Here is a 22246-nt window from a genome sequence, read left to right on the forward strand (position 1 = left end):
CACTCATATTCCAGTTGTCAAACCAATCCAGGCATTAACAGCTGAAAAACAAAAACTGCTACATGTGGACAGCTTAAACATTTATTTCTTTTTAAATCAGGCATTGCACAAGAGCCATAATCAGCATTAACTTTACAAACCACAGTGAACAAGAGCTGATCAATCAGTCCAACCATGTACACGATGGCGGGCCGTGCAACAAGACACGAGATTAGGAAAAGCTCACAGTAAAGCATTACATTCTTTGTTCACAAGATCCACTGAAACACAGAGAAATATGACTTGTTTTTTTTTTTTTTGCTGCCTGGCAATACATCAATTTTCCAAATAAGAACAAAAATAATATGACATGTCAGGAGTCAAATCAGATTTGACTGTCCCACTTTCCCTCTGGATTCTCCCTCTAAGGCATACAGCAGTTACAGTATAAGACAGCAGGTGGAATATGCAGGCACTGTTGAACAATATCATCCAGAGTAACAAACAAAATCAATGCACAAGCTCTTTAATGACATATATAATAGGTTTAACAGTTTGACATTTTGGTAAACATGTTCATTCTCTTTCTTGCAGAGAGCTGGATGAGAAGATCGAGATGGTTAGCCTAGCTTAGCATTAAGATGAGAAACAAGGGGGAAACAGCTCACATTGCTCTGTCCTAAGGTTAAAAAAATCCACTTTTCAGCACAGGTAAATTCCTTGATTAAGACGTTACATCTCATTTGTTTGGAGCCAAATTTGAAAACACCGTTCTTGGCCCCATAAAACCACACCTTCTTGCTTTTAAAGCTGCAGAAAAAATGTAGGTTAGAGCATCTTTAGCCTCAGTTAAATAAAGTTTTTGAGTGAAACAGAATAGTGAGACTACAAGGGTGCAACATATCCTCATACAGTAGCCCCTTTTACACTGCCAGATTTTCGGCGAATGTTGGGCCGTTTTGCTGGCAAGCTGCGAGCGTTAAGACACACAGAGCTGGATTGGCGAGTTGATCCGAGGTGCCCAATTTTCCACCTCGTAGGGTAGTCATATTGGCGGAACCCTTTTGGTTTAAAAAGAATGAGGCGCCCTTCCGCCACGGGAGGAGCTATTGATGACTTGTGGGAGGAGCTGCTGATGACGCCGCACGTGGGACCCACTGGCGGTGGACTTACAGGAAACAGCTGATAGCAGGAATGAACAGCTAGTTGCAAGAGGGAAACACAAACCTGAAAGACACTGTAAAGATGAGCAACTGGGGAGACAAGGAATTGCCGCCCTCCTTGTCCTCGCAAACGAAGAGGCCATTAACCGTCAGATGACGGGGACGGTGAAGAACGGGCCGACTTATGAGAGAATCGTTAAAGGACTGGCCAGCCACGGCTTCCCTCCCACGTCACTGTTTACGTCACATGCTGAGCTACACGTTTTGTTACTTGCTCACGCCCCTATTGCCCCAAAAAAGGCGCATTCTGTATAAACGAAAGTAGATAGGCGGCATTTTGCTGCACTCCCCGATTTTGTTTTTATACTGCCAATGCTGAAAGTAGACTGATTGGGCTTTCCTGCAAATTTGCACAATTTCTATCTAAAAAGGGCTGATGTTTCATATGGTATCTTACTAAAATGCACATGTAGAGTTTGTATGATATCTTACGAATAAGTGCCCCAGGAACGATGTCACGTATTTTACAGTCATGTACTTAACGTAAAGTTGCGTAGGCAAGTAAAGTTACTTAGTTTAGGTTTAGAAAAGGAAACATGGTGATGACGTACCTTAAAACTGACTCAAAGTTCACTTAGTTTCACATGGTTCTGAAAACCAGTCTCCTGGGGGAAAGTTCTGTGTTGTGTGAACCAGTTCAGCACTTTGATGTATCAGGGAGAACTGGATACAGCGATGAATGTGGGACCCTAGTCATGGGATTTGAAGGATGTTATGCTGTCAGACTGTCGGATGTGTGGAGGTAAGGAGTTCCAGAGCCTGGAGGCAGTGCAGCTGAAAGCCCTGGCACCCATGGTGCTGAGGCGTGAGGTAGGAATGGTCAAGAGACCAGCTGAGGACAAGCGCAGGGAGCGGGAGGGGGGGTACTCCTGGAGAGGGTCAGAGAGGTAAGTGGGGGCAAGGTTGTGGAGGGCTTTGAAGGTGAAGCCAGTGTAGTTAGAAGAGTATGAGAGTGGTGGTTGGATGATTTGGTACTGGACTGCATTACAATAGTCAATACAGGTTGTAACAAATGGGTGGACCAAGACTTGTGGTGGTCTGGGACAGTGATGGGTGGAGTCTAGACATGTTATGGAGGTGGAAGAAAGCAGTTCCGGTAGTGTTTTTTATGTGGGGTTCGAATGAAAGAGTGCTGTCCAAAATGACAAGACTCTTGACCTGACTGGAGGAGGGTACAGAGAAGTTGTCAGTGATGATGCATGGGATTTGGGTGTTTTGACTTACAGTGTGGCCAATGCGGCCCAGCATCTGACTTCAGCTGGCCAACCCGCTAACTAGGGGGCTCCACTAACTTGAATGGGGATAAAATGATTTAATCTTGCCACTCCTTTTAGACTTTCCAAATGATAACCGACTGAATGGATCAAATCCTGATAGTGAAACCAGTCATTTTGCAGGGTTTATGATGCTCAAAAAAAATGTATCTAATGATTCACAGATGTCTCTTTCACCATTGCAAGTGTATGGGAAAAAGTCTTTTTGGGCCCAATGGCATCATGTGATGGACCCCAGATTTTGCAGTACCAGTGTTTTATAATTATTAATATGAAAACTGGTTTCAAATTGTCTTCACTCCAGTCAGTGCATTGGTCTCATGATCACAGCCTACCTGACCGTGGGTTAAACACGAATCGTGGTGTATTACTTTTCGAGTGCAAACTGTGCATGAGAACAGCCCGAAGAGTGATATGTATTTAGTGATATATTTATATGATGGGTGGCGTTAGCTTGTCCCCCAAAATCACATTTGATTGGATACATTTTTGTAACCACAGCTGAGTTCAAGATGAGGCATCAAAAATATTTCTTACATTTTATGAGAAAAGGGCTGAGAGGGATTTTGTAATGGAAATACTCAAAAATGATTTTTTTAAACACATATTTAGCATGTAAGACAAGATGAATAAATAATAAACAAAAGGCCACAGGATCAGAACGGAAAATATGTTTTCCATTTACTCTTTTAAAGTGTTTTATTTTCACAGACTGAACAAATGAGATGCAGCTGTGTTAATTGGAGAGCATTAAACGTGCTGGTAAGTGGCTTTTGTTACCTTTGGACAGAGCCAGGGTGGTAGTTTTGCCCTGTTTTCAAACTGTATGTTAAAGGTACATTATGCAGAAAATTCTCAGTTACGGTTCATAAACACAACCTTCAAACTTGGCCCCTCCCCTGCTGAACTATTGTAGGAACACTTGATTTGTTGTAGTGGAAAAGACGATACATATGTCGCCTCACAGCAAGAGGGTTCCTGGTTCGAACCCAGGGTGGGAGAGCCCTTTTGTGCGGAGTTTACATGTTCTCCCTGTGTCAGTGTGGGTTTTCCCCAGGTACTCCGGCTTCCTCCCACAGTCCAAAGACATGCAGGTTAACTGGTGACTCTAAATTGTCTGTAGGTGTGAATGTGAGTGTGAATGGTTGTCTGTCTCTATGTGTCAGCCCTGTGATAGTCTGGTGACCTGTCCAGGGTGTACCCTGCCTCTCACCCAGTGTCAGCTGGGATAGGCTCCAGCCCGCCTAAGACCCCTAACAGGATAAGCGGTAACAGAAAATGAACAAAAGACCCACCTGTCCAACAGAATACTCCACATTGCTCATTATCCCTATCCTCTTCTTCAGTGCTCGCCAACATAAGCAAAAGCAAATCCCAGACTCACTCTTTTCCAGCTTGGCGTTTCGCCTTGCTGTATTTGTGTTTTTTCAGCACTGTGTCCCTGATTTTCATAGTTACCTCTTGGATGCATGCTGTCGCTACCTTTTTATAAAGTCCCGACCTCACCCGCGCGCCGAGTCCATTAATGTCCTGAACACAGTAAAATAAAAAGAATATATGAAAATACAGGCAGAGGGCAGAGGCCACGCAGATAAACACACCACCAAAAACTCATAGCTGGTCATAAATGATCATTCAGAGGGATGACTTTTATGAGTCTATACATTGTGTTTTCAGAAAATCCTGCATATTATACCTCTACGCTAAGGTAACCATCTCCTGACATTTGCTTCATATTCAATAGATATGAGAGTGCTACTAATATTCTTATCTAACTCTCGTTATATTTCCCAAAATGTCAAACTACGATTTTTGTGCCAGATGCTTGTCAGCTCATTCAGACCAAGTCTCAGAACACAGAGGTCTTGCAGGTCGTCTCCTCACATGCACACGTGAGGACTGCAGTGTCCCTGTTCAGTGTCATGTTGGGAGACAGTAAAGGGATGAAAGCATTGGAGTCCTTACCCTCAGTCTGAGCTCTGCCACTTGAGACAGAGGGTTCCAGTAAAATCTTAGGGAACGGCGGTGAGTCTCTGACGGAGCTATTATCTTCCGTATGGGAGCAAACGAGTTCTCGGAAACACTCCCTGAAGCGTGTGGAGAGCAGGCTGTAGATGATGGGGTTGACTGCTGAGCTGAGGTAGAAGAAGACGCCCGACAGGATGTGGACGTACTGATAAATGTTGTGCATCAAATCGGTCCACTGGCTGATGGAGCTCCACAGGAGCCTCTCGATGTGGAAGGGCGCCCAGCAGACTCCAAACACCGCCACCACGATCGCTAGAGCATCAGGACACAGACAATGAGGCTGTTACAAACTTGTTTTTACAAGTTAAACTCTTTTCTTTGGTGCTGCTTTCTTTCATTAAGCTTTGAAACCACTGGTACCCTTACTGGGAAGATCAGACTAGACAGAGACAGAGATGGGGCTGAGTGGAAAGAAAAGGGGGCTACATGCTTAAAGAACACCACCCTGTAATGGACACAGGTGGGGATCCAGATGTACTAGAACACCCTGTTTTTTGGTAGTTTCCCCCTGCAGTTAGACATGCTCTGTGTAATGACAAATAATCAGAGTTAATAGGTAATAAAACACACCGATATTCACTTCAGCACACTCAAAGGTGCTCCTACTGCAGAGCTACAGCCTTGGCACAATAAGTCCGTATTTTTTGTTTTTTAAATCCGTCATCCAATTAAAATCATTGCACACAGAAACTTTGCACGCTGACTCTGAAAATTCGCAGTACGAAGCAAAAATGTAAAGACACTTTTGCTCTATGCTGGCTGTCTTCCCTCTCTGCCTTCACATTGTCTCTAACTGTGTGCGGTTCACCTCCTCCTCCTTCTCCTCCTCCTCATTATCATCATCCACCTGAAAAAAGTAGGCTATTTGAGTTATGAAACTATGCACTCCGTTCCTCTATCTTGTTGTCGATGTATGTGTCCCTGCACATTATGCCATGTTTTCTTCACTGCCTGTTGGTCAAACAATGTTCGAAAGGCTTTTAATGGATGCAAACGAAAAAGTTTTTTTAGTTTTAGACGTGTGCAAAGGCCTTTACTTGGACCAGGGTGGCCAGTAGCTTACTGTGGCTAATATATGCTAATGTTAGCAAACTTAATATTGCTGTGTAACAGCCATTATTGAGTCAGTTCACTGTAGAGCTGCAAAAGTTATTTGATTAATCAATTAGTTGATCACCAAAAAATTCACTGAGGCAACTATTTTGATCATCAATTGTCATTTTTCAAGCAAAAAATTCAAACATTATCTGGTTCCTACTTGTCAAATATGAGGATATGATGTGTTTTGTAAGCTTTTGAAGACAAGACACATCATTTTTTATCCTTAGCAAGGAAATTTGGTTGTTGCAGCAGTACAAGGACAGACATCAGTAAAGAAAAGTATAGAAATAGCCTATAAAACAAGCAGTGCACACACTAAAATAAGAACAGAGTAAAAATAGAAACAAGGGCAGTTATATAAATGTAATCAAAAACAGCCAATTTGAATACATCTCCTTGGGCTATGGAGATTTACAGCATTTCAGACTATTCTGTGGAAAAAAAAATACTAATCAAATAATCAAGATTTAATAGATAAAATCATCATTGGTTGCAGCCCTGGTTCACTGACTTCCTCTCACTGTCAGTTAGGTTGCTCAAATAACCTTTTTATATTTGCGTAAACTGTCACCAAATTCACACAGCACAAAATTAGACAGATAATCTGTGAAAATAAAGACATGTTTCTCTGCCTACTCTATTGCCTTGTAGCATTTCTAATGGCCTTGTGAGCAAAGACAACCAGTCAGAGCTGAGGAGTCTCTAACACAGCCGTCAATCACTGCTTGTGAACTGCGGTCAAACTGTCAATCTAGGCAGCGCTGATTGAATATAAATCAACACTCAGTTACTACACTGCCTGTTTCTTGCCTCAGATGTTTCCAGAAACATATTTTAGTGTACTGGTAAGCTGTAAAATCAGAAAGTTGGTCTGGCTGGTAGCTGTGCTTGGTACTTGGTACTATTTCTGACATGACAGTGGGTCACAGAGTTTCTCATTTTACAGCTAAACAGTGCACTAAAATATGTTTCTGAAAACATTTGAGGCAAGAAACTGGCAATGCAGTAACAGAATTGTGATCAGCGTCAGAATTTCCATGCGGGAAAAATCCAGGAAGTAAAGCAAACGTTGAAGAAGAGTACACTTGCAAGATAAATGTGACACTTTCTAATGTCACAATGGAGGGACAACTACGCAGGTTGATTTTAGCGCTGCTCATCGTGGACTATATTGCTGTCATTGTTCATTTTAGTCAAACCATACAGTTTGAAAACGAGGTGCGGCTCCAACTAGAAAACAATGTTTTGATGCATTGGATGTGCTGAGTGTGCATATTAAGGCAGTACAGGAGGAGGTGCACATTAATAATCCTCCAGGACTGTAACATGCTCATGTTTAACCCAAACAATGTGTCATGTGACTGCAGTTGGTTCAGATCCAGGTCGGAACACCTTCTCACCACAAATGAACTGCACCAGAGTTTGTTTGTAACCGGACCGAGACCACCTCTTCAAGAAGGTCTTGGTCTGGTTGTTTTGGTGCACACCTGAGTGCGATTGCTGTGTTCACACCTGCCCAAACGAGCTGCACTTTGGGGGCAAACAAACTTGAGTTTGATTGAACCGAACCAAACAGGGCAGGTGTGATGGCAACTTCAGGATATGGTGACAGTTTCAGCGAATATGACACAAAGGCATTTTCTTGAAAACTGACGTCCAAAGCAGGTGACTTAAGAGAATCTTGTAAATGCAGCTCTTTGCTGTGGTGGTTGCTGTTCAGCAAAAGTAGCAATGTACCACTTTAACAGCCACAATGTTAAATATAAACCCCTGAAAAACTCCCAGGCATCATTTAAAGGCTATTTTAGATTAAATATAGACATCCTAATCATGTGCATTAACTCTAACAAGATAAAACTAGAATACTGTTGCTCCATTAACTTCCTTTTGATGTGGTCTAAAAGATAAAACTGAATTAAGTCTTTAAAATTTTAGGATTTTATGGTACTATTACTCATGGCCATTTGTAAATGTGTCACACTGAGCAGTGGAGGTTGATGATGAAGCACTCTTATATTCCTCTCCTAATGCTACATGCATAATGCCCTCAGTCTCTGAAGGAGGTGCAGCCTGTTTGGCTGTTTACGGTGGTGGGCATATGGCATCAAGCTAACTGACGTAGCTTTGTTTGGAGGCTCAGTGGCCCTCCACACAGTCAGAGATATTTATAAATGTGAGAGAAGCAAACATTTGATACTTGGTTTCTCTCTTTTCCCAACAACAGAGTTTCTGAGATTCATCTGTTTAAACCCTTAACAAACAGTGAAGCTTAAAGGTTGGTGAGATCATCTCATCCCATGTTGTTTGACAGCATCACATTTATATTCCGTATCATCTTGTTCCAGCTTTTCACCGAAGATACATGATGTTTACTCTGTGAGTGAAATATTCAGGCTCAAGATCCCAGATGACATGCATCATTTCAAACACATTTCCATAAAAATTCAGCCTGACATGTTTGCTCTCTCCATTCAAGCTTAAACACAGGGATCTGTGGATCTGAACGCAATTTGGCTGCACAGCACGAGTTTCGACTGGCTGACCCACACTCGCAGGGAAGCAACATTTAGTGATATTTTCTCAACAAGCTTTGTAAGATAACAATTTGGGTACTATAAATAAACTGTGGTAAACTTCCCTCCCAACACATTCATGGACCTTCCACGTCCAGATACGAAGCGCAAGGTACCCTGGGTGCGTTGGTTGTTCAGGTTCTGGGACGCCGTGTCAAGTTCTTTCAAAGTACACTTCTGTTTTCACAGGAAATTCACTGTTTACATACAGTCTCTTTCAAAATAAAATCACTACGTCAGTACGACAATGTGAATTGATGCACGTGGTTGGGTTTAGGAAAAAATAACAGGGCTTGGCTTTATAATCTTACGGGACGCGAATGCCGCTCTCCCAGCTGAAAGAACAGAAGAGTTTGTTTCATCAACCACAGCTCCCACCCACCCTATTGGAGTTTCGCCACCTTAACTTTCATTCTTGTCCCGCCACATTTTCTCTAAACTTCCCAGATAGCACACATACATCTGGCCGATGTATCAAGCTTAGATCGTTAAGACGTCGCAGGGAGAGCATTTGCTCATTGCCAAGACGTCGCTGAGACGTTGGCCTTTAATCGAAAATGACCACCACGCGACGTTCAAACAATCAATAAAAGAAGCTGCGCTCCGTGGGCGCTCCTTCATTAATATTCATACGCTTCGTTAACTACGACCTTTATTCATTTAGGTGGGACCTTTCAAACGACAAATATTTCACCATTCACTGTGAGAAATCAATGCTAACATTCAAAAATAGCTCTCTGTTACCGTATTTTGTGTGTAAGTGTGCACAATGGAGAGACAAAAGTCAATGTGAGAAACTTTATTTTCAAATTTCCACAAACAATATCTGATGGCCAGTCCGCTTCTCCTGGCACCCTGCAAGACACAGAAGAGACGATGAGCACGTAACTTCAAGAAACAAATCCCAACTTCACCACTGTATTTTTTTTTAGCATTTCAGCTGTCTTTTAGCCAGACTGAAGGCTTTGGGTCCGTCACTCTGCTTAATTTAGTGTTGAAACTGTTAAATAACGGGATCCGGCGTTAACTCCAATAACTGTTAACAGCAGCTCAACAATCAGTCCTTCATCTTGGAAAAACAGTGGTTTCAAAACTGCGCTATTACCTGTAGCCACCGGGTCAGTTTGCCTTGCAGAGGAGGAGACCTCGACTGATAAATTGCCCATAAAATCGCATTAACAACATAGAGAAGGCATCCTTAAACTTCACTGTTTGACCTCCGCGCTCCTCTCCACTCTTCTCACCCACACTTGAGCACCCGTTCTGGGATACACAGTGTCGGCCCACCCTGCCTGACCTCCGTAGTCCTCTCCGCTCTTCCCACCCACACTTGAGCACTTCCAAAACGAGTGCTCACGATAACCAGATGAGCAGATAATCTCAACTAGGGAAAATAAAATGAAAACACCACAGTTGTAGCCTGTTAGCTAACAAGAGCTAAACTGCTAAACTAGCTAACAGCTAACGAAAGATAATGTTAGCTAGTGGGGACATGTGCTATATACACCCAGTCGTGCCTCGCCACTCACCAGGAACCTCTTTTAACGGTCACGGAATAAACAACAAAGCTATTTTCTGCCAATTTATTCCAGTTAGCTTACCTGAAACCAACTGTGATGAGATGCTGTGTCCTGCGAGCTCAGTTCCAAACAAACACTGCAGAGATGAAATTCCGCCTCTGTGGCGACTTCCTTATGTGGGCAGACATTCTTCGGCACTGGACCGACCCAAAGCCGACATAACTGAGACGTTTGATGAGCTGGGACAAAAGAGTATTAAATTTAAAGATATCCACCCATGCGGCCGACGCTTGTCAGACGTTATAAACTCAGGGCCGATGTGTCATCCTCAGGCCAACGTCGGCCAGATGTATGTGTGCTATCTGGGTTTAATGGCAACCAGCCGCATATCATGCTGACGTTAAAGGACGGCTTTTTTCATCTGTGGCTGACGCCGCAAGTCACTGCCTCAGCACCGGATTTTGATTTTCTTGCCAAGATCTCCCTGCTACTGTCAGCTCAATTTTTGCTGTCTCTTGAGGCTGTTGCTCGAACTGCAGATTGTGCTTCCACATTTTTGTCCGTTCACCATCACGAACACAAAGAGTAAAGAAGCAGATCGAACTCAACCTGTAAAACCAGGCAGTGCTGATCAATTGTAAAAATTTTGTGACTGTGCTGCCTTTTTCTCGCCTAAAATGTCTTCAGAAACTTATTTAAGTGCCCTGTTTGAACCTGTGAACAAGAAGTGGCCTGTTTCCTGCGGTTGCAACACTGAGTTCGAATGGTAAAACTAGGCAGAGGTGATCAAAAATAGGTCAAGATCAAGATGTGTTGCCTATTTCTCGCCTCAAATGTTTTCGGAAACATTTGCGTAAGCCTACATACAGCGAGCAGCAGCGACGACCCACTGTCCGACCATGAGAACAGAAATAGAAGGCTCGGCGGGGATGGAGCACCTGCCGCAGCAAGCGAACACGCCGTCTGCGGACATTTTGACTTGACCAGCAGACTTCACTACAAGCCAGGTGACATGCTTTACGTTCTGAAACCAGCTGCAGGTGATTTGACCAGTTGAGTTTCAGGTGACACTATCAGACAGCTTTAGTCGAGCTCAGATGTTCGAAAACGGTTTTGTCTCGTCGCAAACAATTCTTATTTCCAGGTAATTATACTCAGAAGGAAACATACTTATTATATTTTATTCCATTTTAGCCAGTACATCCCCCTAAATCCTACACACTGAACCTTTAAGGTATAATGTTGTTCTTCTTTTTAGCGTGTTAACATTTACTGGTCAGCAATAAACTCAAATAGCAGCTGAGGCTGATTCACAGGTATGTGGTTAAGCAGCACGTATTGTCATGGTCTCTATCTCTACTTCATTGCTTGTGTTTCTGTGTGTTCCCTGCCCCCTGCCCTCATGTGGTCTCCCTGCATGTGTGTCTGTGACTGTGTGTGTTTGTGGGCGGGGCTACTCCTGCTCCTGAGCCCCTGCAGCTGTTGCACCTGCATCTCATTATCAAATCAACTGCTGCAGTACTATATCAACCCACAGCTTTCCTGATTGTTCAGTCTACCACAGCAGTAGTTATGCTCACAGGCCAAGTCGTACTTTGCTTCGTTCCTCTGTTTCTGAGTTAACAATCTTCTTTCCCTGTGCCCCCGACTCATCTCTGCCTGCCAGTCTGCTGCTCTGGATTCTCACTCTCCTGCCTGCCTGCTTACTCTCAGCACGGGTGGATTATGAAACAATGCTGACACTTCGGGCCCCTGGGTCTGTGCCCAGTAGGTCCATTCAGTAATCCATCCATGGCCCATCAATTCAGCCACTGGATCAGCCTCAAGAATACTAACCCTCATCCTCTTCCCTCCCCGCGTGCCAATAGCTCCATTCCTTCAAGTCTGAAACAAACCTTTTTAAACTGTTTTCCAGAGGCTGTGTGCTGCACTCTGGGCTCACTTAACATATATTCAAAAATTTGAAATTTAGGCCTAATGATGGTGCAAAAAGTAAAAGGATCACCAAACTTAATCGTAAGACGGAGATGAATGCCCAGTATCACTGCAAACAGTCCAGCAGCTGTTCGGATCATTTCTAAGGAAAAACTCAGTGTTATAGTGATGCTGGAAAAAATGCCAGCATTTCCTCTGAGAACCATGAATGTCTGTAAATAATTTCATGGCAATCCACCCAGCAGCTGTTGAGATATTTCAGTGTGAAGCAAAGACACTGAGTGTTAACTAAAAATGTTTTTGGTGCTGCAAAGACTCAAAATCAATGTCATGAGGAGTGTGTGTGTTTTGATCAGATTCAGTCCCCGGCAACATGATCATCAAACAGCTGTCAGCAGATTTTGATTTTTATGAAGCTAAACTGGCAGTAGAAACACTTGACATCTCCCATGTGAACGTACAGTACAGCGCTCTGACCTTGACAGGTAACATGAGGTTCATGTTGAATTCCATCACCTACAGGAAGGAACTGGTGAATGAATTAGGCTGTCAGGTCTGAGTAGGAGCATTAATTCAAACCGTCACTTCTGGATGAGCCAGTTATTGCTCTTGAGAGAGCTACAGTGTGCGGACCTGTGTGTTTGTGTTTTTAAATAGCCTGTCAGGGCCTTGAAGATGACTCCAACTGGAATGTAATACCATCTGTTATTTTACAAGTGGTGGACAACCTGTTCTCATTCCCAGGGCGTCAAATATGGCAGCTTGCTCAGTGGCCCCTGACTTTAATTACCAATACACAAGGCACCTACAGCATCCTATGAGACACCCCAGGCTTTCAACCAACTCCAGTGTAATCCCACTGCAGTAATAATGTAGAAGAAAGAGCGAAAAGGTTCAAGTAGGGTGGGAGAGAGGGGTGGGTCAAACACACACAGGACTTTCACCCAGGAGAGCAGAGTTCGTGTCTGATGTGAAACCAAAAGTCAACTTGATGTTGAACCATGAAACACATTTACTGGCATACATGATGCAGTTGTGAGGTATCACAGTGGTCAAGGGAAATACTTGTTAAATTACTGTAGCAAAAGTAGTTATTTGAACCCAAACCATGATTATTCTTGGTTTGGGTTGTTCTTCAGGTGTATAAGAGCAGGTTGTTGGCTACCTCAGATTACATCTCAATTCCTCGATTACCCTGTAAGTTATTCATATTCCTTTAGTCCGTAAGGGTCCTCAGATCAAAAGAATCAAAAGGTTTTTCATAAACATTAATCCAAGATGTGTGTGTTGTTTTAACAGGATAAAGTGGCTGGATTACTGTAATGCACTTTTTGCTGCACTGACAAACAGACATTAAGTAAACTCCAGCTTAATCAGAATGCAGCAGCCAGAGTTTTAACAAAAACTAAGGTCTGATCACGTAACTCCTATTTCATCTTCTCTTCACTGGCTCCAAATAAAACCAAGAACTGATTTCAAAGTACATCTTATTGTTTTTAAATGCTTTAATGGTTTAGCTTTTTCCTATGTTGCTGACATGCTCAAAGAGTACACACCAGGGAGATCCCTTAGATCATCAAATGAAGGTCTACTCATTGTACCTAAAATCACCCTCAATCGGCTCATGGTGCTTTTAGTCCTTACGGTCAGACTCTCTGGAATTCTCCTCCACATGAACTACAGTCTGCTGCAACAGAGTTCTCTTTTAAGAGCAAAATAAAAACATATCTTTTATCGCAAGCTTTTAGTGAGGTTTTTAAGTGTATTTAGAATAATTATTGTAATTATCTCCCCTTTTTTTGATTGTTTTTATCATGTCCCGCTTGTTTTTATATATTCATTTCCGTAACTGCTTATCTTGTTAGGAATTGGAGGGGGGCTGGAGCCTATCCCAGCTGACACTGGGCGAGAGGGAGGGTACACCCTGGACAGATCACCAGACTATCACAGGGCTGACACATAGAGACAGACAACCATTCACACTCACATTCACACCACAATTTAGAGTCCCCAATTAACTTGCATGTCTTTGGACTGTGGGAGGAAGCTGGAGTACCCGGAGAAAACCTATGCTAACGGGGGAGAACATGCAAACTCGAACCAGGAACCCTCTTGCTGTGAGGCGACAATGCTAACCACTGCAGCACCGTGCAGTGTTTGTCATGTATGATGTATCTTAAGCACATTGAGTTTACGCTTGTCGTACGAAATGTGCTATATAAACGAAGTTGACTTCATTATTCTGGACAATAAAGATTACTGCAGTGAGAGAGGAGAAAGACCATTTTAAGCTCTTAAATTAGGAGACAAGAGGAAGGTTCTCTCTCTTGAGATGAATTTAAATGAATGGAAAAATGGGCAAAATCTCATACTGGTGTTTGGCTTAGTTATGTCTGGGGAGAAATATAATGGACAGAGGAGAGGAGGAGATCTTATTTCGAGTTTTTATTTCCTCTGTGCTGTAGCGTGTAATGAGCTGAAATACATACGGCAACAGAAATATTCCAAATTGATGCTAAAGGGGTACATAGAGCGTCATCGTTTGAAACCTAGGGCCACTGCCAAGCTGCTGCATTTGACGAGCTGGGAGTGAGAACGTGTTGTGGTGGGAGATGATGGATAAATTAAGTCTAGATAGAGCTCCTCACACAGAGAATGACAAATAGATAATCTATGAATTTAGAGTTACAGCGCCCAGATGAACTGTATACTGTCAGAACTGTGCTAAAACTGTACAGGAAGCCTCTTCAAGCTCCAATGCTTAGAGGACATGAATCCCTCCAGAATGCAAATGATCCATACAAAGACCTGAGAATCCTCTGGCATTATTTGCTCTGTGTGTTCCTCACGTTTGTCTTCTGGGAACATGTCTTGGCATGTATAATACAGATTAGAGGCGATCTGCTGTCACATCATGGCAACCTTTGACACGTGTTTCCCAAGAGAGAAAATAACTCACAGAGCATCTTGTTGATCTGTCTCCTGCGCCCGTTCACACTGAATTTCCTTCGAATGCTGCTGCAGTTCTTTCCCAGGCTGCCGTTGGGCTGCCGCCTTTCACTGCACAGGTGAAGACCCATCACCAAGTACAGCACGCTAATCACCATCATGGGCACAAAGTAGAAGCACACGGTGGTGATCTGCATGACCATGTTATAGATCCACAGGGGCTTCAGCACAGTGCATATGGCTGACTCCTCCTTTCTCTCTGGGAGGTAAAAAATGCCGTGCAGGGAGGTGTTGGGGATGGCACAGACCATCGACACCACCCACACAATGGTGATGACCCGCTTGGCGTGCTTGTTAGTCGACAGGTACCGCGTTTTGAGCGGGTGCACCACAGCGATGTACCTCTCCACGCTCAGAGCTGTGACGTTGAGAATTGAGGCGAAGCACACCGTCTCGAAGAGGAAGGTCTTGAAGTAGCAGCCACCCTCGCCGAAGGGGAACGGGTAGTTCTGCCACAGGTCGTAGATCTCCAGAGGCATCCCGAACAACAGCACCAGGAGGTCCGACACGGCCAGACTCACCAGGTAGAGGTTGGTGGGGTTCCTCATCTTCTTGTGCTTTGCGATCACCGCACATGTGAGCAGATTCCCAGACAAGCCTGTGAGGAAGATGAGCAGGTAAATGCTGGTCACAGGCAGGAAGAAGGGCGATCGTTTCGGACCCAGGATTTCAAAAAGGTTGACTTCAGTAAATGGATCATCTGTGTAATTCCCAGTGGCATTGGGTGGCATGCTGGTGTTGGATCCGTTTGAAGAGAAGCCCTGCAGAGAGAGCTCCATTTCAGAGAGGAAAACTGAAGGATTAACGGGGAGGAGTCAACACATCCTGCGTTGATTTCTGGGTTTGCTCAACTCTGGGATCCGGCTATAAAAAGATAAAGTAAAAAGATGAAAGTAAAACCGTTATCAGAAGAGCATTTTATTTGACATGACTGCTCTGCGATGATTGGGGTCAAACTTCAGTTTAACATTTCTTTTTTCCTCTTGTTTCTTTTACACACTTTAAAACTGAAACTCTGGGATTCACACACTCCCAGAGCTTAACACTTAATTATAACGTTTAAAAGATTTAAACTTTGACCTGGCACACTCAGAATGAAAGGTATATGTGAATAAAACACGATATTTAAATAGGTACCATCATTACAGCTGCTACTAATGGTTGTTTTCATTAGTATTCGAGCATTAATCCAAAGACCCCAAAGATATATAGTGTACAGTAATATATGACTTAAACAAAGCAGCAAATCTTCATATTTGACAAATTGCAACAAGAAAATGTTTGAACTTTTTGCTTGAAAATAAATTGCCAAAACAGTTAATCAATTATAAGAATAGACCCTGATAAATTTTCTGTCCTTCTCCTAATTGATTAATCAACTAAGTGTTGCAGCTTTACATGTACACCCCCCAGGTGACAGACGGATTAATGTGGCATCCTAAAGTGCTTCATTTTCAAGGGGGATCAGCACCCGCAGGAAATACAGGAGACAAACACACAGTCAGGGCAAATTAATAACATATTTACCCAGTGGCGTAAGGTAGTTATGACGAGCCCCAGTGCACACTACCGTGATGGGTCCTAATGCACGCTAGTTACTACTTATAAGGTGCACACACATGCCACTGGCAACTACGTGATCCAAAGGAATCTTATTTAGGGAGCTTTGCTACTGTCTCCCCCTGTTCGCTTCTTACTGACACTTTTATGTTTGAAAGAAACGGCTGCTCGCTCTATTCAGGGTTTTTTTTAATTTTATGTAGAATAAGCATTCATTTTGTTAAAGATTGCAACTGACTATTTTACCAAGAAGAGAAAATCATGACGGAGATGGGTTTGCACTTTTTAAGGGCATATGGTCTAAAGCACAGTGGTTCCTAACTGGTGGGTCATGGTCCAAAAGTGGATCACGGCACCATTCTGAATGGACCGCAAGTGACTCTAAAACTTGTCAAGTTTGTAATAAGAGCTTTTATTTTGAAGTGCCATTTCCTGCTGTAGAGTGAGTGACTATCCGACAGGTACTTGACAGAGACAGCAAAGTCAACCCGGCCTCACTCCGAAGTCACTGAAATCCGGTGCTTGAACAGTGACTTGTTGCGTCAGACACTGATGAAAAAAGCCGTCCTTTAAATGTCGGCATGATACGTGGCCAGTCACCGCTATAGTTTTTTTTTTTTTTTTTAAAAAAGATTTATTTTGGGAATTTTTGCCTTTAATGGGTAGTTTAGTCTGAAAGGGGGAAAGAGAGGGGATGACATGCAGCAAAGGGCCACAGGCTGGAATTGAGCCGAGGTCGCTGCAGCAAGGACGGAGCCTTTGTACAAGAGGCCCCTGCTCTATCCACTAAGCGACAGACGTCCCACTATTACAGTTATTAACAGTGCTCGGCGGCGCTAGGGGGAAATACAGCGGGACAAGAATTGAAGTTAAGGTAGCAAAAGTCTGACTTGGTGGTGGATGTGTCCAACAAACACAGACTTTCAACCGTGAGAGCAGTGTTTGTGTCCTGTGAGATTACCTGTGAGACTTTCTTCCTAAACCTAACCACGTGTGTTAGTTGTTGGAGGGAAAAAACATCAATTTGTGTAATCGTGTTGTTATATTGACATAGTGTGTTTATTTTAAAAGAGACTGTCTGTAAACGGTTAATTTCCTGTGAAACCAGAAGTGTATTTTGAAAGGAGACAAACTTGACACAGCATCCCAGAACATCAACAATCAAAACACCCTCTTGGGGCGTCGGTGGCTTAGTGGATAGAGCAGGCGCCCCATGTACAAGGCTGTTGCCGCAGCGGCTCGGGTTCGAGTCCAGCCTGTGGCCCTTTGCTGCATGTCATCCCCTCTCTCTCTCCCCCTTTCACACTTAACTGTCCTATCAATTAAAGGCAAAATGCTTAAAAAACAACAACAACAACAAAAAAAAAACAAACAACCAACACACCCAGGGTACCTTTCACACCGTATCTGGACATGGAATGTTCATGACTAAATGTCGATATGTGAGGTCGGAGGTCGGAGTGAGAATGTGTCGGCAAACTAGCTCAACGACATGTCCATACGAAAGTATGACGCTAAATATATTAAACTGTGGTACCCTGAACTAAAGACGAAGGAGAAATCTGGACCCTGTGGGACCAGTTGGAAACCACTGCTCTGGCAAATGAACCATTTTTATTTTAGTGAGAGTTTTTGTTAGAAACACACTGGTGTAGTTTCAAGGTGGGGATCCGAATCATTCGCCCCCACCCTGAGGGGCACCATGCAGCTGTCTTTAATTACGCCCCTGTGTTTGCCTGCTGATGTCCACCTGGTGCAGAGATGCATCACTCTTATATCAAACCACACTTTGAATGTAATTATTTAGCATTTTAGGTCAATGAATGTTATGTAAAACTTAATTCAATTATACTTTTGTTATGAAACTACAGTATCTCATTATCAATCTAATTATCATTAAATATTAACTGTTCTATTTTAAAATGTCTGTGACCTAATATATGCAACTCTGCAGATCTCACTGCAGCAATAAAGACACGAGACCTGATTTCGTCTAAATTACATAATATTTTATGGCACAGACTCTTTCATGACAAAACACATTTTGTGTTGGTCACGCATGAAGAAGAATCACTTCATTGATGAAAACGAATTGGTCTCATGTGCAAACTGAAGATTTCCCCCGTGTGTTGCTTTTACTGCCTCACTAATATGGTTCAAATTATCCCCACCAACCAGAGACTGTTGAGGATAATTGGCATTACACACACTGCACTGATAGATGCTAATGACTTCTATTAGAAGGTTAATTATGTCCCCACATTTCATGCATCACCCTGCTAATCCAAGGTTTTGTGACTAACACAGTGTGAGCCGCATTGTTGGAGTTAACCTGAAAGACACTGAGACTCTAATGTTCCTCTAATGTTCCTGCAGGGAATTATAACCTGTCTGTGATCTGAGCATCATATTTGATGATATTTTGATTGCTACATTTAAAAAAAAAAATCAATCAAGTCAGTTAATAGTATTTGGGGGATTTAATGCCAGTTGTCACAAAGGAAATAAAGATGTAAACACAGACTATATCTATTTGATCACACACTGGCAGCCTTTAACTTTTGTTTTAAAAGATTTAAAATAGAAATAAAGCTCACCTTCACGCTGCTGCTCTGCAAAGCGCTTCTTATAACGAGCTCTCTGTGCGCTCATGATCCCAAATGACGGAACAAATGAGGCGAACTGAGAGAAAAACAGCGAATGCAAAAGTTGTTTGACGCGCCACAGACAAGAGGAGACAGACGGAGCACGGTGCGTGCGCTGCAGCCAGGTCCTCCTTCAGACTGATACAGGATGAACGGAGGAGAGAGGCAGAGAGACTGAGGTGGGGGGTGGGGGGTGGGGGTCTCATGAGATCATCCATCTGCCTAATTTATTTAGCCTATATGGTTTGAGAGGTCTGGATCAGGGAGTGCGCTCATGAGCTTTGCTGTTCAACAACAAGAGACAATATTTGCATAAATGAAAAAGACTACACTTGATAAATCTGAATGTTGCAGCTGATTCAACTCTCCAGGAATATTTTAGCACTATTTTGGGATATCTTTTTTTTTTTTTTTTAATTAAAAAAAAACTCATTATAAAATACTGCTGTGTACCAGGGAAACATCAGAGACTGCAAAATAAAAGAGAAAGTGTGTGAGGCGGGGTCACAAAAGAGCAGAGGGTTCTGTATTTTTAATTTTGCTCAAGGCAGAGTAGCAACTTTTATCATTCTCCCCACCAACTCACCAAATATCAACTCTTGGTCAGCAGCCCCTCGGTGTCTGACACAGATGCACAGAGTCAACCTTTAGTGGTGGTATGGGGCGCAATGGGCGGTGGCATTTGTTGACGCTCCAGGCAACCACCATGGTGTAAGAGAGAAAGTCTGCATAGGTCGGGTGGGAGGGAAGGTGGATGGTTTAGACACAATTTAAAGTTGCCCCCAGGAGCTCGCTGTTGTTGTCTCTGGGAGACCAGTTATTTTAAAAATGAAGTAGTGTGCTAGTATGTGTAGCATATTATGCTAGCAACGTACATCATGTGATGTACATGATGCTTTTTTTCTAAACTACATCTACGTGTTTGCTATGTGGTCATTTTGTTAAACACACATAAGAGTGGTGTATTGGCTAACAACTGCGTTTACATGCAAACCATATTCCGATTAAGGTCAATATTCAGGTTAAGGTAATGTTCCGAATAAGGTGTTTATATGCACTGCAGCAACTGGAATATTCCATTTACATGTTAATTGACATATTCCCGTGTTTCAGTGTATTCCAGAAAAGACCCCGAGCTACTGGCCTTCCAGAAACGCTCTTATTTAATGCAACACTCAACCTGCGGGGGGCCGCGATAAGCCTACAGACGAATTCGGCGGTGACATGTATCAGTCATCAATTCATTATGCTGTCATTGTGAACTGACTCTCTACAGTGACAGCATCATGAATAGTTGGATTGATGATGTTAGACAGTGGCCTCCGGTAACCGATGAAGGTATCTTAAATGAGCACCGATATGAATTTAGAAATTAATCATTTGTTTGAGCGATAAGCAGGAAAGATTAGAGTAATAGGGAGATAATAGACTGTATCATTAAACACTGTGTAATATAACGTTAGCATACGTTACATGTGCTGACATTAGCAAGCTAGCAGCGTGACATTTAATCATTATGGACAGGCTATGTGACTAAAAACAACAACACGTGTTTGTGTTTTGTTTTAGGTATTCAAGAATATTTTATCGATCGCCTGGCCTCTGATGACCAAAAAAAACGGCAATTACAGGTCTCTGATTGAGGATCAAAATTACCTGAGCTCCGGATGAGTCGGGCAAATTTTACATCGCCTTTTAGACGACCATCACATCATATTGAAGGTGATCGCCTTCAATATGATGTGATGGTCACATAGCCTGTCCATAAATGTCACGCTGCTAGCTTGCTAACGTCAGCACACGTAACGTATGCTAACGTTATATTACACAGTGTTTAATGATACAGACTATTATCTCCCCATTACTCTAATCTTTCCTGCTTATTGCTCAAACAAATGATTAATCTCTATATTAATATCAGTACTCATTTAAGATACCTTCATCAGTTACCGGAGGCCAGAGAGTAAGTTCACTCTGACAGCATTATGAACTGATGACTGACACATGTCACCGCAGCAATGGCACTGCCGCAAGATGGCGGCATACACATATCGCTCGCCGAATTTGTCTATAGGCATCTGGTCTGCCGGAAATACAGAAGAAGAAGAAGAAGAAGTTGTGTTTACAATGAACAGAAGCTGTAATGTTTGTTTCCGACATACCCCTGTGTTGTCCTACTTGCGCTTTTGCACCACAACTTAACTACAACACTCCTGCTGATCCATTTTGTCCTCAACAATGGAAGACGAGAGCAAGAAGAAAAAGCGAATGCGTGTATGGACCTTTCCTTCCAGCTTATGCCGTTCACGCCAGCCAGAGCCCCCCGGAGTCTATGGATGAAGGTACGGAGCCAGTTCTGCTGTTCTCCCCGCTTGCCATAACCATAATAACACTGACAGCCCGGGATTCCTTGCGAATCGAGCATGTGCAGACGTAACTGAATATTCCGGTACGGGGCATTTTCCGATTAAGGTTTATACATGTCACAGTATTCTGGTTAAAACAGGCACATGCCAGGGGTGTTATTCAGAATATTCTCCAACCGGAATATGACCTTAATCGGGTTATGCACGCACATGACTCGTGCGCAACTGGAATATTGAGGATATTCCGAATAATACAGAAATATGGTGTGCATGTAAAAGTAGTCAGTGTCACCGCACAGCAAGAGGGTTCCTGGTTTGAACCCAGGGTGGGGGAGCCCTTCTGTGTGGAGTCTGCATGCTCTCCCTGTGTCAGCGTGGGTTTTCTCCAGGTACTCCAGCTTCCTCCCACAGTCCACGGACATGCAGGTTAACTGGTGACTCTAAATTGCCCGTAGGTGTGAATGTGAGTGTGAATGGTTGTCTGTCTCTATGTGTCATCCCTGTGATAGTCTGGTGACCTGTCCAGGGTGGACCCGCCTTTCACCCAGTGTCAGCTGGGATAGGCTCCAGTGCCCCCGTGAGCCCCAACAGGATAAGCAGCTGTAGAAATGAGGAGTCAGAGGCAGAATCTGGTTTATTGCCAAGTAAGTTTTCACATTTCCTTCACTGCAGCTCAGCAAGGAAACACTGAATGGGAAAACACAAAGAAAGAATTCTGTCAGTGGATTTTTTCCTCAATCAAAACCCTGGAAACACAATAGGAAGAGATCAATACACATCCTCTATGAACAGGAGGGATGATTCCAAAAAGCAGAACCTGCTTCTGTGTCAGTGTGGGCACCTGACTGTTGAAAATGTATGAACTTATCCTTTAAATGTGCACAGCCATGTTGACATACATTAAGCCTAAAGCTTCTTGGAGTTTTGAGTCTCTGGGCCTATTGCCTGTTTTGCCACATGCCTTCATACAGGGACAGGTTTTGAGCCAAAATACCTGTTTTTGTGTCATCATGTTTGAATGCCTTCCAGATGT

The 22246-nt window shown here is 43.1% G+C and overlaps 1 protein-coding gene across 1 annotated transcript; it reads right to left on the minus strand.

Annotated features, from left to right (window-relative positions):
- Positions 1 to 4298: 4298 nt before the first annotated feature.
- Positions 4299 to 18914, minus strand: nmur3 (neuromedin U receptor 3). Its single transcript, XM_049590894.1, has 3 exons — positions 18800 to 18914; positions 14593 to 15506; positions 4299 to 4756 (listed from the first exon to the last, which is right to left on the minus strand). Exons 2-3 carry the CDS (start codon positions 15419 to 15421, stop codon positions 4326 to 4328), a joined length of 1260 nt encoding a protein of 419 aa, XP_049446851.1. The 5' UTR covers positions 15422 to 15506; positions 18800 to 18914; the 3' UTR covers positions 4299 to 4325.
- Positions 18915 to 22246: the final 3332 nt, after the last annotated feature.

This window comes from Epinephelus fuscoguttatus, linkage group LG1 (assembly GCF_011397635.1).
Source record: "Epinephelus fuscoguttatus linkage group LG1, E.fuscoguttatus.final_Chr_v1".
NCBI classification, from domain to species: domain Eukaryota; kingdom Metazoa; phylum Chordata; class Actinopteri; order Perciformes; family Serranidae; genus Epinephelus; species Epinephelus fuscoguttatus.